General features: G+C 41.9%; 1 protein-coding gene across 1 annotated transcript; it reads right to left on the reverse strand.

The window, feature by feature from the left end:
• Positions 1-2,699: 2,699 nt before the first annotated feature.
• LOC306793254 (gamma-aminobutyric acid receptor subunit rho-1-like) lies at positions 2,700-9,428 on the reverse strand (the record flags this gene model as incomplete). The annotated part of the gene is made up of 8 exons (XM_079290774.1): positions 9,326-9,428; positions 7,350-7,417; positions 7,048-7,271; positions 5,208-5,290; positions 4,842-4,982; positions 4,598-4,750; positions 3,622-3,818; positions 2,700-2,987 (listed from the first exon to the last, which is right to left on the reverse strand). The coding sequence occupies exons 1-8, from the start codon at positions 9,342-9,344 to the stop codon at positions 2,700-2,702; spliced, it is 1,173 nt and encodes a 390-aa protein (XP_079146900.1). The 5' UTR covers positions 9,345-9,428.
• Positions 9,429-15,203: the final 5,775 nt, after the last annotated feature.

A 15,203-nucleotide genomic window follows, 5' to 3' on the forward strand; every position in this document is an offset into this window, starting at 1 on the left:
GCTACGGCCTTTAAATGAATACTCCTGTGATTAAGTGTTGCCCTTCATCCTTTCTCCTTCATCTTTCATTTGGCATTTCTCAGAAACTAATTTTGGTTAAACGGTGCGCAGCGTTGTGTGTGTAGCTTCTTATATACAGTCTGTGGTGTGAACAAACTATAATAATAATAATAGGTTGTAATAAACCAGAATTATCCATGAAGAAGACCTCTCACATCTAAATGTAGCTACTACACTACAATCACCAAATGACTCTTTCAGCACAACTGTGTCCTGACAGAATTTGTACTTCATGGTCAAATCATTAATCCGTTTAGTTTTTTCTTAGCGGTGGATAGAGATTGTTGTTTTCATTTTCATTGTTTACAGTGATTTTACTAAGCTCTTGGTTTATTTCTACCATGTCTGCCGGTTCGGCTTTGTCTTAAATTTGACATAAGCCAGGACAGATGTCACCGCAGACATTACATAAGCTTAAAAAGCAACAGGACGACACATTTCAAAACCAGCCCTCGTAAAAAGAGTTTGCCTGTTGATCGAACAGACTTCATTTGACTCCAAGGTGTCGGATGTTCCGCTGACCTGCATCGCAGTCGTGTCTCTTTCTCTGTCGAGTCAGTGGTGTTTTTGCAGTAAACAGTCGGAGGACAACTACTCTAAGAAAGAACTTTTTAATCAAGAATTCTGTACGACTTACCGATTACATGGTTTAACATGTTGATGAGAAGAGTTTCAAGAGATGGAGACGTGAAAGTAGAAAAGAAAGCTTCACCTGCTACCAAGTGTAAGTTCAAGCATATCTGGAAACAGGTCTAAGGATAAAACAATGACCTATAACCATGAAACCCTGAAGATTTGACTTAAAGAAACACCACAAACAGCTGCTGTTTCAATGCAAACTTAGCCTTGATTCTGTGTTCATTAATAATTACCGAACTTTAACATTTAACAACGACTGGACAAGGAATCAACCGCAGCTGATATGAAAACGTCCTTTTGGTCATGACTGCGACTAAAAACAGAGCAAATACATTTGGACGTCCCTTGAGGTACTTTAAATTCAACTCAAGTACTTTTCATCATAGTTCAACTATTTTTCATGATTTATTTCTATCATCATTGGACTAACTAGTGCAGTGCCTGTTCGGAGCGTTTGTTGTGGACAGACAGACGGGTTCCTTTTTTTGGCTGAACCAGGGTGCTCCTGTATTGCGTCATCTTTTTAAATCTTCCATGTTAAAGTGGAAGTGAAGATTACGTTGCTTAGCGTTGTTAGCTGCATCATCCTTTACCTGCTGAAAAGCTTTAAAGAAAAGCTGTGATTAAAGCCACTGCAAGGAACTTTCATTTTGTGTTGATTTTGGCGGCCCCTGTGGACAAAAGTGGTAGTGTTTCTGAGCACCAGAGTCCCTCTCGTTTTACTGCATCAGGGTCTGACAGTCTGCCCCACTCAGTCCTGGTTCTAATTACTCTTTAGAGCAACTTATATCTAGAAATTTCTGTGTAGACCTTTTCAGCTTCGGTACATTTTTAGTTCCTCATAGTGGAGCCATCAACACCAAGAGACTACAAAGTCATTGCAAATGTCCTCATATCTGATTTCACACCATCTGTATATGTTGTCCTCCCAGTCACTGTTGGCTGATGGATGTGGTTCTGTAAAACCATCCGATCACCACAGTCTAGGTGCTGAATGTTCCCAAATATCAGCCATTGTTTAAAAACTAGACGAACAAATACAATTGTGTAAGAACCTGAAATGAAAAAAACGTACTGGAGCAGAATATGGTGAATAGTTAGATGAAAGGATGAAAAAACACATACGTTACATACTGTTTGTTGTCATCCAGACCACAATGGGACTTCCTGAAGAAGAGTCTTTCCATCTGCTTAGTTAAAATAGGGCTCTTGGAGGAAAAGATGGACCTGTCCTTTAATTTCAACAAAAAAACAGAAAAAAAGTCTTTCTTTGAATAGGACTGTTGCATCTCGGGCTGTCGCAATAAATGCGATATTGCAAGCCAACCACAAGGGATCACAAGCAACTGCCACAACCGCTATGTTTAAAAAAAACGATTTTCTATTGGAGCGCAGCAGCGTATTCATACCATGCTACAAAAGCCAGCAGCGTGACGAGGCGCTGAGAGTTGAAAAATGTTCATCTTTGGTTAAAAAGCCGCGCTCGTCACTGTCACTTTTTCCCCAGTCGTCCAATCACAACGGAGGAGGCGCGGGAAGGGAAGTACTCCACCTTGTGTCGACAGTTTTACTTCTGCGGATATTACGCTCGCCTGAAAGAAATCACTGCGCTTCATATCGCTGCTATGTTCTGCATTAAACAAGCATTTCATGAGTTAAAGTCATTGTTAAAACTGTCATCTTTCATTTAAAAAGCAACAATATACCTTATAATAGCCGAACAATAAAGCTTATTTATATGACACTAAAATCAGGATAAATTTGGTAATTTGTAAAAAAAAGAAAGAAAAAAATGCAATAATATTACATATGATTTTCACCTCAGGGGAATTTTTCCAGCCCTAGTTCCATCTTCTTTTTTCAAATTTGAAGACAAAAAAAAGCCCACATCTGCAAGTTTAACGCACAAGTGCGTCGGTAAACCACTTTGACGAGCAGGGAGGCAGATTTTTCACACGTCTGCTACAAGTCATGTTCGGTCTGCTCGAGTCCCATCCGTGTTAGCAGTAGATCGACCAGTAGATGACGTTGAAGAAGAAGTAAGATCCAGGAAAGAGGACCCGGGCGTACTTGTCTATGTTGTGCGTGTCGATCCCGACCTTGCTGTAGGCGGTGGAGCCGACGTGGCCGGTGATCTGGTCGCTCTCCATCGCCGGCTGCACCAGCATCCTCTCCCGTTTCGTCCCATTCTCCTCCGGCAGGCCGTAGTTCTCCGTCGTGTTGCCGTCCACCTCACTGTAGCCGGCTGACATCATGCCAGGATGGGCCAAACCACAGGTACACGGCAGCTGCAGGTAGACAAAAAGTACTTAAAACACTACGTGTTCACAAAACACTTGTTAATAATCCAAATAATCTTGGAACTCAAACTGATACTGTGCAGCTTGTTTTAATTATCTAATCTTGTTTTGGATAAATGTGATTTTAACTATGAATAAGACAATAAAATACTTGAACAGATGTAATTTTTGCAGAGCAGTGACCACTGCAATGCAGCACGAAAAAAAGATGACTTAACATTGTACAGTTTCACTTTAGAAATGTAGAAAATTATAATATTCAATTTGGCAAATTTAGTTCACTGCCTATCATTTTTCATTTAAAATTCTGAATGGCTCAGCATCTGTTATAGTGTTTAGGTTAAACTTGTCTTCAGTCAACTGCTAGCGACTCTTGAGCTAAATGCTAATCAGCATGCTAACGTGTTTACTATTTTCACCATTGCATTTGCTAATTAGCACTTAACACAAAGTACAGCTGAGGCTGATGGGAATTTGGCAGGTCTGTGGTTTAAAATTTAAATTCTGACCTTACAATATTGACAGATTAAAAAAAAAAGGTGCTTTTAAGTTAAACAATCAGTAAATGCACATGTACGTCTTGGCATCTATGAGCGTGGAGATGAGATGACTCGACGCTCACCCTCTCTCGGAGGACCCTCTCCTTGCGTTCTTGTAGAGTAGACAGGTAGTTGACGGCAGCGTACTCTATCGCCGACAGGAACACGAAGACGAAACTGACCCAGAGGTAAATGTCCACAGCTTTGATGTAGGACACCCTGGGCATGGAGGCGTTGACTCCAGTGATGATGGTGGACATGGTGAGCACCGTGGTTATACCTGAAGCACAGAGAACAAGTGCAGAGAAGGTCAAACCGGCCTCATACCTGACGTTGAAGTGATAAACATTCATCTGAGAGTAGAGTACTATTACCTCTACCTAAGAAGCTGCTACCTGCTCTAAATACAATCATGGTGGCAGGTATGGACTCACACAAGGTGCCAAACACTAATTTTAGTTGATGAAACTGCCATTTAAAGATTACAGAAGTTGTGGGACTGCTAATATTAAAGTCCCAATGACGCAGACGTTGAAGCTTGTTTAAAGAGTAATTAAATCTTCATCATCTGTGGGCTTTGAGAGAAACAATATAAAGCTAGAACTAAGCCAGCAATCACCAAACTAACCACTGCACCAATTAGCTAACAAAGGCCAGGCACTGACGCAAATGACGTGATCACGGCCGGCGCGCGGCGCTTGGTCGTGCACCTCTAAATATTTTGCAGCTAAAACAAATTGTTTACAGGATATTCAACCTTTGTTTCTTTATAAAGCTTTTAACACTTGACTTGTTTCTTTACAGGGCTTGTACAAAGGCAATACAGTAGTCCATGAATATGAGATATGAGTTTACAGATAATTACAATCCCTCCTCGGCATTGTGGAGTTTAGTTTATGGCTTTTGCCAGTTACACCTACAGTCTACGGACATATCTATGAGTTGATTCCTCACAGTCCATCTTGTTTGTACGCCATCTTGCATTTCGGAGAATCATGCAGCGCACAGCGCAGAGGGTATAAACGCCTCCCAACATACGGGGTATAAACCAAGCTTTACCCAGTGGCACTCTGGCAGGGACGGCCCTGCGGTCGATCCAGAAGGACACCCAGGACAGCATGACCATCAGCGTGGCGGGGAAGTAGGTCTGCAGCAGGAAAAATAAGACGTGACGCCGCAGAGTGAAGGTGATGTACAGACGGTTGTACCAGCCTGGAAAGGAGAAAAAAGGTTAAAGGTCACGCAGACCCAAGTGGCTGTAGGACCTGAAATTAGAAGACATCTCTGCGCTTCCTGTCAGTACCCGTGCTGCTGTAGAAGGCCAGCCTGGAGGTGGTGTGAAACTTCTGGATGAGGAACTGCGAGAGGGAAATTTTCTCGTCTGTGTTTAGTGACCTGTTCCCTTCCTTCCAGTACAGCATCAGGTCATCATCTGTATACGCATCTGGAGAAACAAAGAGCATACATGAAGGATCTTTTGCACAAACATCCACAGTCTTTTATGAATATTAAAACAGCATTTCCTTGATTTGACACAGTCACATAAACATGACAGAAGGATAAATATCTCACTGCTTCTGCAGCTACGACAAGACTTTCTACAGAAGTCGCAGGAATGATCAGAGGAGAGGAAAAGCCACATCAAGTTTGATCACATCGCGTCACTTACAGCTCTCTATCTCCAAAGAGCATGTCTGTGTATCGAGAGGAAAGCGACTCAGGTCCATGCTACACATGGATGTGACTGTCACCCTGCAATGACAAAACAAAGCTGCGGTGATGTATGGAAGAAAATGTCACCGCATCAATAATTATTTCAGTTTTAATCTCGATTTTTAGTTCTGGTTTGGTCCAAAGAAACCCTTAATTCATTCAGTTAGATGTGAAAAGAAAGAGCCGTTACATGCTCTCCTCAAACATACCAGACTCCATTGACAGAAACAGTGATTCTACTCGCTGATGACAGTAAAACACACTTAATTCAAACTCGACAGAAACAAAATAAAACTCGTCAAAAACGTCTTTCCACTGTTCCAACAACCACCAACTCTGGTTTGAGTTTGAAAGACGGATATGAAAATAAAAAAACTGTTTCCCGCCGTGTTCGTGTTTGTGACTTGTCTACGTCTGCTGGCAATGGAAAAGGATTCTATTTTTAGTGAGTTTTCATATGTTTCAAAAGCCCACACATGCACTCTAATTTTGATTGAAAACGGGTACAAGTCTGTTGATAAAAACTGTAAATAGAGGCTGATGGCTTTCCCCTATATGCCCATAATGCACATCTGACCTTTAGCAGAGCATTACCCCTCCGCATCCACAGGCACATACAGAGTGGGTCAGCAGAGATTTGGCTTCCAGCACAGAGAATGAAAATACATAATCCAGCTCATGGGACAAGTCACTGCATCCTCACCCACCACTCTGCCTTTAGTCTGGGAAATGTCTCTCCAACCAGCACCAACCACACAGATGAACCCCGACCGTGTGACGAGTCCGCGTATATATCTACCACTTACCATCCAGCTACTAGTCCCTCATTTAGATACTATGATGCCCCCGCTATCAGTAGTGAATGCTGATTTGCAGATGTTGATGTCATCAGTTTGTTCCGGTCCATCAGGACGTCGGTGCCACGATTGAGTGGTCACAACAGGAAGGCAGATGGCCAGCAGCAAATCTCCGCCGGGCTCTGTTATCTGGATTACAAAATCAACTATCTTGGCGCCGAGCCTCCTATCGCTCGCCAAAATGACGAGGTCTTGCTCGGCGGCATTAGCGGCCGTAATTGGCAGAACGTTATCCCCTTAAATACACATCTTGCACCGTGGCAGCTGGTGCCACTTTGTCTTTGCAGGGCAGCCAACGACAGCTACGTCCCTGAACACCCACTAACATCCTAACCTGCCCCACTTCAGAGGTATCCCATGTGCTGCATGTATCCAACACTGGGATATCTTAAAATGCATAATGTGAAACTGTAGTACATTTGGGCTTTTCATAGTAGGGCTGGATGATGTGGAGAAAATCGAATGTCACAATATTTTTTACCAAATACCTCGACGTCGATATTGTATTGTACGATATTGTAGAGTTGACTATTGGTGCTTTCAAAAAATATTCATTAGAGGTCGAAATCTGCTGTTTCTGGGACCAAAAGGTTTGCTAACTTTATCGCCAGAAATATTTTGAAGGTTTTCTCACGGAGTAATCAAATACCGGTATATCCCAAAACTATCTAAATAATACAAAAGTGTCGTTTAAACTCTGTCGTGCATTAATAAAACGTTGTATGCGTGCCGATTTATTGGTGGACACATAATATTTACACAATGACATTTAAAAACAACTAAAAACGTTCGTATTGTTAATATAATGTTTAAGTGAATAACGGAAAATAATAGAACCGCCACAAGGATTTTACTGAACTGATAATAATGATTAATAATAATTAAATGCATGTAACTGTGTATGTTTGGTGCCGGGCGCGGCTGACGGGCGTGATTTACCGGAGGCTGTAGAGGACTTTGCCATCTGGGTAAACTCGCAGCATGACGTTTTCAGTGGTGGTGTCGTGGGTGAAGGACTTCTTAGAGTGGACGAAGAACATGTCCGGCACCCAGATCTTCTTCACCAGGCGGCCATCGAAGGTCATGCTCAGGTTGTTGTTGCTTCTGAAGGACAGACGCTCGTCTTTCCAGTAGTGCCTCAAATACAGCGTCATAGTAAAGTCCTTAAACAAGGACAGACGTGTCCGTTACCGTGTTATCTCAGCCAACGTCTTCTTACTCACGGTTTGCTCCAGACATACCATGTCGACCTCTGAGATAGCATCCAAACTTTCCACCTGGACGTCCACTCCAACAGGGACGGCAGGCCCTACAGAGGAATGTCCAGCTTTAATTTACAGCAGTGTTGACGTGTAATTAAAATACAACAGTGGACAGTTTCAGATCAGGCAGACTTGGCAACAAGATGACGTCATTAAGAGCTCCAATCAAACATCAACTGGTTAAGTTACATTACACCAACCTTTCTACTTTAGCCAAGCCTAAAAAAAAAAAAGGTTTCGTAATATTTGGTCTTTTAGAATTTCCGGCAATTCCACTTCAACGTTTTTTATGTGCAAATTCAAAAAGTGCACGAAAACAGGTGGGTGGGAATGCACTTCCTCACTGCCACTCGCAAGAAATAGTTCCAGGAGTAATAGTTCGGCAGCCTGGCGCAAGTTTTTGTTTTCATGAGAGTGAAGTATTTGCTCGTTGTTTTTTGTTGTTGCTGAGCGACTTTTCCCGCTCTATGCGCCTCGCTTTATTGCAGGAGCGCCCTGAGCGCCTTGCGTTGAAAGAAATTCAACTCTAGTTCAAACTGCACCGCTAACTATTCGGTACCGTACAGTTTATACAGCTCGTGTTGGCAACAATAAAACATTTTACAACGGCAGCAAACTGCAAAACTCTCTCTCTCTGAGCAGAGCCAACGAGTGCAGATGTGGCCCCGCTGCCTCATTTTAAACTGTCAGGATTATCTGTGGTTATTTGGAGGTTGCGACTCCATTTTGTACTTTTGCGTCACACAATGACTTTCATCCAAATCCCCATCAATGCAGTCGGGTGCAGATTTCCCAAACAATGGCACAGGAGGCAGCGGCGTGAGTACTCTAATCCTAATTGCATGCTGCTTTCTTTCATCTGTTGCTTTTGTTGATGTTGTTTTACTCTCTATTGTTGTGACATTCAATTTAACTTGTACAGTTTTTAACATGCGATATAAGATGCTATTCAAATGCAGTTTGACAATCTGAGAAGCTCCTCATTTTGTTGCATACTGAGGCTTTTACCCTCACCAAGTCATCTGTGTCTAAACCCAACTAAACTACACGTTACTCTGCACTCACCCTTCTCATTGAGGTATTTGTTCGTTGTGTAAAGATATTATTTTGTTCATTATGTAACTTTGGCGGGCTGCATTAGACGGGCTGCATTAGTGGTGGAAACCATGTCTGAAACTCATGCAATATATATGATATAAATATATACAAAAGGAAAAAATGAGTCGACTTTGCGTATTGAACATCCAAATCGTATTTGAATCCAAACACTTCTGATTCGGGTACAGCCTTAGCGTTTACTGCCTCCTGTCATTTTGCAAAAGTGGCGTTAAAGGACACCACAGCAACCTGCAGAAAGACTCGGAAACAAACAGGAATGCAGGTTTTTTTCTCTGCTGTTTCATGCTGGACAGGTAGCGTGCAGCGAGAACAACAACAACACATTGTGCCTTCCTGCGTGACAAACAAGCTGATTAGTCAAAGCCAACCAGCTGTCAGAAGGAATGGAATTTGAAATATCTGTTGCACTGCACCTTGCACACACGATGCATTAAAATTACATTAACATAAACAACTAATGAGATCCAGTCCTGACTCAATTAACAACAATAAAAACCGAGTTGCCAAGAACTCCATGTGAGGTTTGGAGATTCAAGATGAAATGCAAGTGTGAGAATTTAAAAAGCTTCTGTCTTTGAGCAGCGCGGCAGATTAAAATGGGAGTTTTTGAAACCTAAAGCGACAGACTGTGGCTGCTTGGTAACTACTCACTGGTGCATGATTTAGGCATAATCCCACTCCATTATGGCATCTTTACAAGCCAGCGCCAGACACGAGTGATCTGGGCTTGGGTTTGCTGTAAAGTCTAAAAGAACACTTGATGTGGCGAATGAAGGAATTAAAAACTGAAGCATCTTCGAGTCGAGATGATCCATTTATAAGATGAACCTCCTTACCGCCGAATCCTGGTCGCATTGTAAAGTCGTGGTCGTCGATACTCAGCAGATGCTCTGACCTCTGACCCCAGACTTTAGTTATATCTGGACTCCTCTTGAAAATGGAGCTGATGGGAATGTTTGGAAAACAACAATTAAAGAGTTAATTTATTAACCACCAAGACCACCAAGACAGAGTTATTGAGTTAATGAGTCCTAAAAACGTCCTGTTCTGAGTCGGGTTGGTCAGGTTGGTTCGATGCATTGAAGTTTTGTTCTACGACATTAAATAAGCCAGTAAAATTCCCTCTGCAGCTTTTACGTGTCTTGAAAAAGGCGGTTGCTAACAAGTGTCTAGATGAGACGACTAAACGTCATCCTTTACCTTCGTGGTGGTGACGTGAAGTCATGTGACCGTGGTGGAGTTCTTTTATAGCCTAAAGTATACGCCTCTGGTAGCAGCAGCGACCTGTCAATCACCGTGTAGCCCCGCCCTAAAGCATCCCCTGCTTTATGGTCTGTTTGACTCTAAATGGACCATAAGTTACTAAATGAACATCATGCTGTATTGAAGAAGACTTGAAACTAGAGATTGAAACCATCAACTCATGTTTAGTGCAAAATATAAATCAGCATTTTTCTATCACACAGGGCTCCATGAAAACAGCATCCTGACCCAACACTCATAATAAACCTTCACCTCTAAGTGGACAATAGTGCAAATTCCCTAAAAAATTGCACAAATGACATCCAGTCAAACTTTACCCAGTTGCAGATAATCCACTTTGGGTGGCCAGGTGTTGTAGTCTAATTGTCCTGAGTGTTTGAACATGTGGACGGCTGCTGGCAGCGACAGTAACGAATGCTTCTCTTAAGCCTCTTTCAAATCACCGTCGCTATTTAGCAACTAATCAAGGTTTTACGGCTAATAAGGTTGTGAACACCTGACAGATGTTGTGCATCGTAGCTTGTAGTTTATGACTTGATGCAGCACAGGCGAAATCATCTTATGAATTTCCTGATTCTGAGGGATAAGAATGGATTATACTGGTGATGAGTAAAATACATGGAAGCGGCCCATCCTCCTAGATACTGCAAACAATAGTGTGATTAAAATGTTGACCATGTGCCTCTAAATCCATGATGCTTTAATCTCCGCTATGAGATCCTCCTTTCTAGCCCCTGTTATCCTTCTAATTGGACTAAATAACGAACAAAACAAGTTGCTTGATGTAGTTGTGTCTGCAAGGGGACATTTGTGCAAGCAGACACTGAAATTAGCAGTTAAAATAAGAGGATCTGTGGAACATGTGATAGTGTTAAGGCAGGCAGCAGCATGAGCCATGCATGAGAGGCTCACACATCAACAGACCTCAAGCAGCAGCGTGTTGTATGGCTGAATAACTACTGATTTATAATAAAGCAATATGCATATTGGAGATAAGTAATCAAGTAAAACCAGAGCGGTTCATCTCAAATTTGAATTCCAAATGATGAAGATCGTGTGACACGGACTAAAGTTCCCAACAAGCCTGTAAGTGGACCTTGAGTTGAGATTATTTCCAGGCTAAAGAATGAACTGTTTTATTCAACAGTACAATCTGGAATAGACTCATTTATCTTTTCGTTTTTCCAAACGCAGATCAGTTTGTTTTACCTTCTTGGATGAAGATGTATTTTTTTGGAGCTGCTGGGTTGATCTGCCACTTCATCATCGTGAACATAATTAGTGGGTTTAGTCTTATTGCAGGACTGTTGAGTGTGAAATGTAAGATTTTACACACGATTTAAAATGGCATTGTGTCATATTTACGCGTATTTACGCACGGCACATGAGAAGTCAGCCAAGTCTCTCCTGCACAATGAACTGACCTGACGTTTAGGCATGGCTGCAGCACTTGTCCCTTCGGACTGGTCTGTCCGGACACACCGGCCATCCAAAGCAGCAGGAAGAGCAGCACCACATCCGTGTGCATGGTGTCGAGTCCTCGCCCTCTCCAAAAGTCTCAAAACCGCAGGTTACTCCCACAACTTTTCCCGCACAGGACGCACATTCCGCACTCGCCTCACGCCGTAAACATATTGAGAATGTATACATGGATGCCACGCTTTTTAATCAAAAAAATGCGGGGGGGGGGGGGGGGGGGGGGGCTGAACCTACAAATCCTCCGCGTGAGATGGCGCAGATTTGCTCTCCGTGTGCTCGACCGTGTCCGAACAACACACATGATACAGTGTATCAGGCTGGATCCTTTGGAATCTGGTATATTTGCAGTTAAACACACTTTAGGATATACATTTTATAAAGCACATCACCAATTACCAATTATTGTACAGGAAGTTATGTAACCGTTTAATCCATAATTCTCGGCTGGGTGATGGAGCCAGAGGCTGAGTGCATTCATGTCACTGGGGTTATTTTTCATTCTATCACCATCATATTATCGAGTGTTTGAGTCTCTGGCAGACATTTTGAGCCCTTTATGAACCCTTTCCGTAAATCGGCATTAGATGCAGTCTTTGCCGAAGGGAATTACCCACAAATCATTGCAATGTGACGTTAAACACGGGGTAACCAGTGGACTCATGGAGAGGTAAACAAAGAGGACGACACACGTGTGTTCAGCCTGTCTTATTACATGTACTCAGAAACATTAAGGGTTAATAAAACCAGTTCATCCATTTAACCAGTAGAGGGCAGCAAACACTAAACCTTAAAACGCAGTGGAGTCATGGGCCCAACCCAGTGTATAAAACCCTAAAGCCAGCACTTTGCTGTGACATGTAGGTCTTCATTTTATATTTTATACATCCGTCCAGTCTCTTGCCTTGCACGATGAGAGGTAATTGTAAAAATTGTAATGTATTTACTTCTTTTTGTCAAAACAGCTTCAATAAACACAATTAAAATAAATTGTTGATAAATAAACCAGATGTGTAATCCTTCGTCCTCCTTAGTAATAAAAACTGAACATTTCTCCTCTTACCTGTACTGCTGTTGGCTTGTGGTGCTCGAAGAGCAAATACAATTCATGTCTCTTTTCAGAAATCTTGACCCGGTTACCCAAAATCCACAGACCTTGATGTGAGCATGTGGGAAATATTTAGTCCCATTTTATTGGAGAGAAGGCCGACATCTCTACGACAGATATCTCCAAAACAAGACAAGTCACACCAAAACAATCTAGATTGATAAATATCACAACAAGTAAGATTTTAATTCTGGGGTGAACTGTCCCTTTACTATGAATGTTTCTGTGTTGATATTCCAGGCTGAACATCGATGTGCCGTCCTCTTTCTTTACCTTTTTTTTTTTTTTAAAGGCCTCCGGGCTTTCCCTGGTAATCCCTTGTTCATCATCACAATGCTATGAATTGTGGGTAATTCCCATGCAGACTTACACAATGTGTTTATAAAGGGCTGCAAATGTCAGCCAGAGAGCCGTGAAAACACTCAACGATTTGACAGTGGGACAGAACTAAAACCCTCACGGACTTTGAGGAAAAGTGAGAGTGAACGTCTGCCATCTTGGAAAAGAAAAACATGGGTTTCTGGCTATAAATAGGCGGCGTCATCGTGATGTCACCCGTTGGTTTGTGGACTGACGTTTTTGAGGCCTCAATTTAGCCGTCGCCATCTTGGTTTACGGCTGTCGCCATGTTGTTTTTTTTGCAACCGATGAACGGAAGGTATCATATTTGCAATGAGGAGTGATGTCAATCAGCGTGTAGCCCCGCCCTAAAGCATCCCCTGCTTTATGGTCTGTGTGACTCTAAATGGACCATAATGTACTAAATGAACATCATGCTGTGTTGAAGAATACTTGAAACTAGAGATTGAGACATAAACTCATGTTTACAATGTTTACTGAGGTAATAAATCAAGAGAGAAGTAGAGTCATCTTCTATAGACTTCTATACAACCAGAGGAGTCGCCCCCTGGTGGACATTAGAGAGAATGCAGCTTTAACACACGAAGCATCGGCTTCACTCTGCAGAACCGGATGTTGCCGCCTGCCGGAAAAGTCATAAAACACGTCCTAATATATTTTCCTAACCATGTTCCTTTGATCTTGATGGAAAACATTGTGAAGTCAAGGAAACACATTAAGGACAGTTCATGAGGATTTAGGAAAACACATTTTAGCCATCTCGGGCCAAAGTGTGCTTTTTTATTTCTTCTTCTGATTCCTCACTGGCTACTGAAATGTTTTGATGTATTAAACATCGATGTTTCGCAAAATCTACCGTGTTTAATTCTGTTGGATGGCAATTCACTGAAGTTGGAGCATATGTTCCAATAGTTTGCCTTATTTCATGGTTTAAATTCACACTTGAGTATTTAATAATGCACCACTACTTGTCTGAGACGTTTAGGTTCATGTATAGATGTCAGTTTGGGAGATCTTTTGTGTTGCTAAGATGAATATATAGTAAGTTACAAGCAAAATCAGCAACATAAGATTCTCCTTTATTTTATGGGTCGTGACAAAAAGCTGCAGGATATTTTGTAGAGAACTTTTAACACGAAAAAGAAAGATATTGTCACTTTCCAGCCTCTTTTATCTTACTTCACCTCATGGCCTGTCTGTTCAACTGTTCAAGAGCAATATTTCCGATGTGCAACAATGTGAATTCAACCGTTCAGTCTGTATACTTATTGTGTTTTACTTTTACCCTTGCTGCTGTATTGACTTTATTGTTTGCGTTATGGAGAAGAGGCAGCACCGTATTGTTCTCCCTGCTCCTACGACATTTAATATTTATTCATGTTGATTATTTATACTGTTTATGAGAATTTGTTTATTGACAGCTTGCTATATTCACTGAATAAAAAATTAAGTGAAACATTAGTTCTCTCAATTAGTACACGACTGAATGAAAGCAATTGTTAAATCTGTGCAAGATACGCATATCGTTTTTAAGAGCGGCTTTAAATGTTGCTGCCGCCAGGGATTGTGGGATTAACTCCTTTCCTTTCATAAAGGATGGTTAGTGCATCCTATGCTAAAGGAGATTAGAAAGGAAGCATTGAGGCACCTTTGACCTGCTCTTATCATGACGCCAGCCACACAAAGTGTCATTTCTAATGCAATCGATAAATACTCTACTCTAAAGCCGCCTGGCAGAAATGTGCTGTGCTCCAGCGACCCAAGTGGCTTTCGGCCTAAATGCCCCTAAGAAGCAAGTCACTCCCCTGCTACGTTCCCTGTGTCCCTCCATTAATACTGTCACATAAAGGCTTCAATACATCATCCTAAAAGAAAAGAAATGTGCTGCGTTTGTCAGCTTCAGGTCAAGACCTTTGTGTTGTAAATCCCATAGTGTTGAAAAATAATAATCGTAAACTTTGTGCCAGTTTCCCTTAGCAACTGGCAGATTTAAACACACACACACAAGCAGAATTAATCTGGATTTGGCGGGTGGAAGATTGCTGCACTTGATGGAGAGCCAACCTCGTGACATTACATGAAGCTTTTTTCCCTCATTAGAGGTTCATCGATACAAACACCAACTGTCAGACGATCATATGGACCAGACGCGTCACAATCAAATACCATCGCCTTCAAAGCGGCGTCGCTGCGGCAGACACGGTTAAGAGACGAGCTGGTGAACAGAGTGGAGCATTTATACTTTATACTGTAAGACGATGGTGTGTCTGAGCTGTGTTACAGCTGCTGCATCTCCACGGATGACATGTAAGCTCCTGAGAAATCAAACAAGCATGGATGCTCGATACATTTGACAGAGTTAAATAAATGCAAATGTGAAACTCTGCATACAGCCGTCATAAACATGGGAATCTCCTTCATCCACACTACATGATGTGAACACAAAGAGTTTCAATTATTACAGTGAATTGAATCTGAATTTGAAATTTAAACAGCTGCTAAAATCG

The sequence above is a fragment of the Melanostigma gelatinosum genome (assembly GCF_949748355.1).
Source record: "Melanostigma gelatinosum genome assembly, chromosome: 19".
Taxonomy (NCBI): domain Eukaryota; kingdom Metazoa; phylum Chordata; class Actinopteri; order Perciformes; family Zoarcidae; genus Melanostigma; species Melanostigma gelatinosum.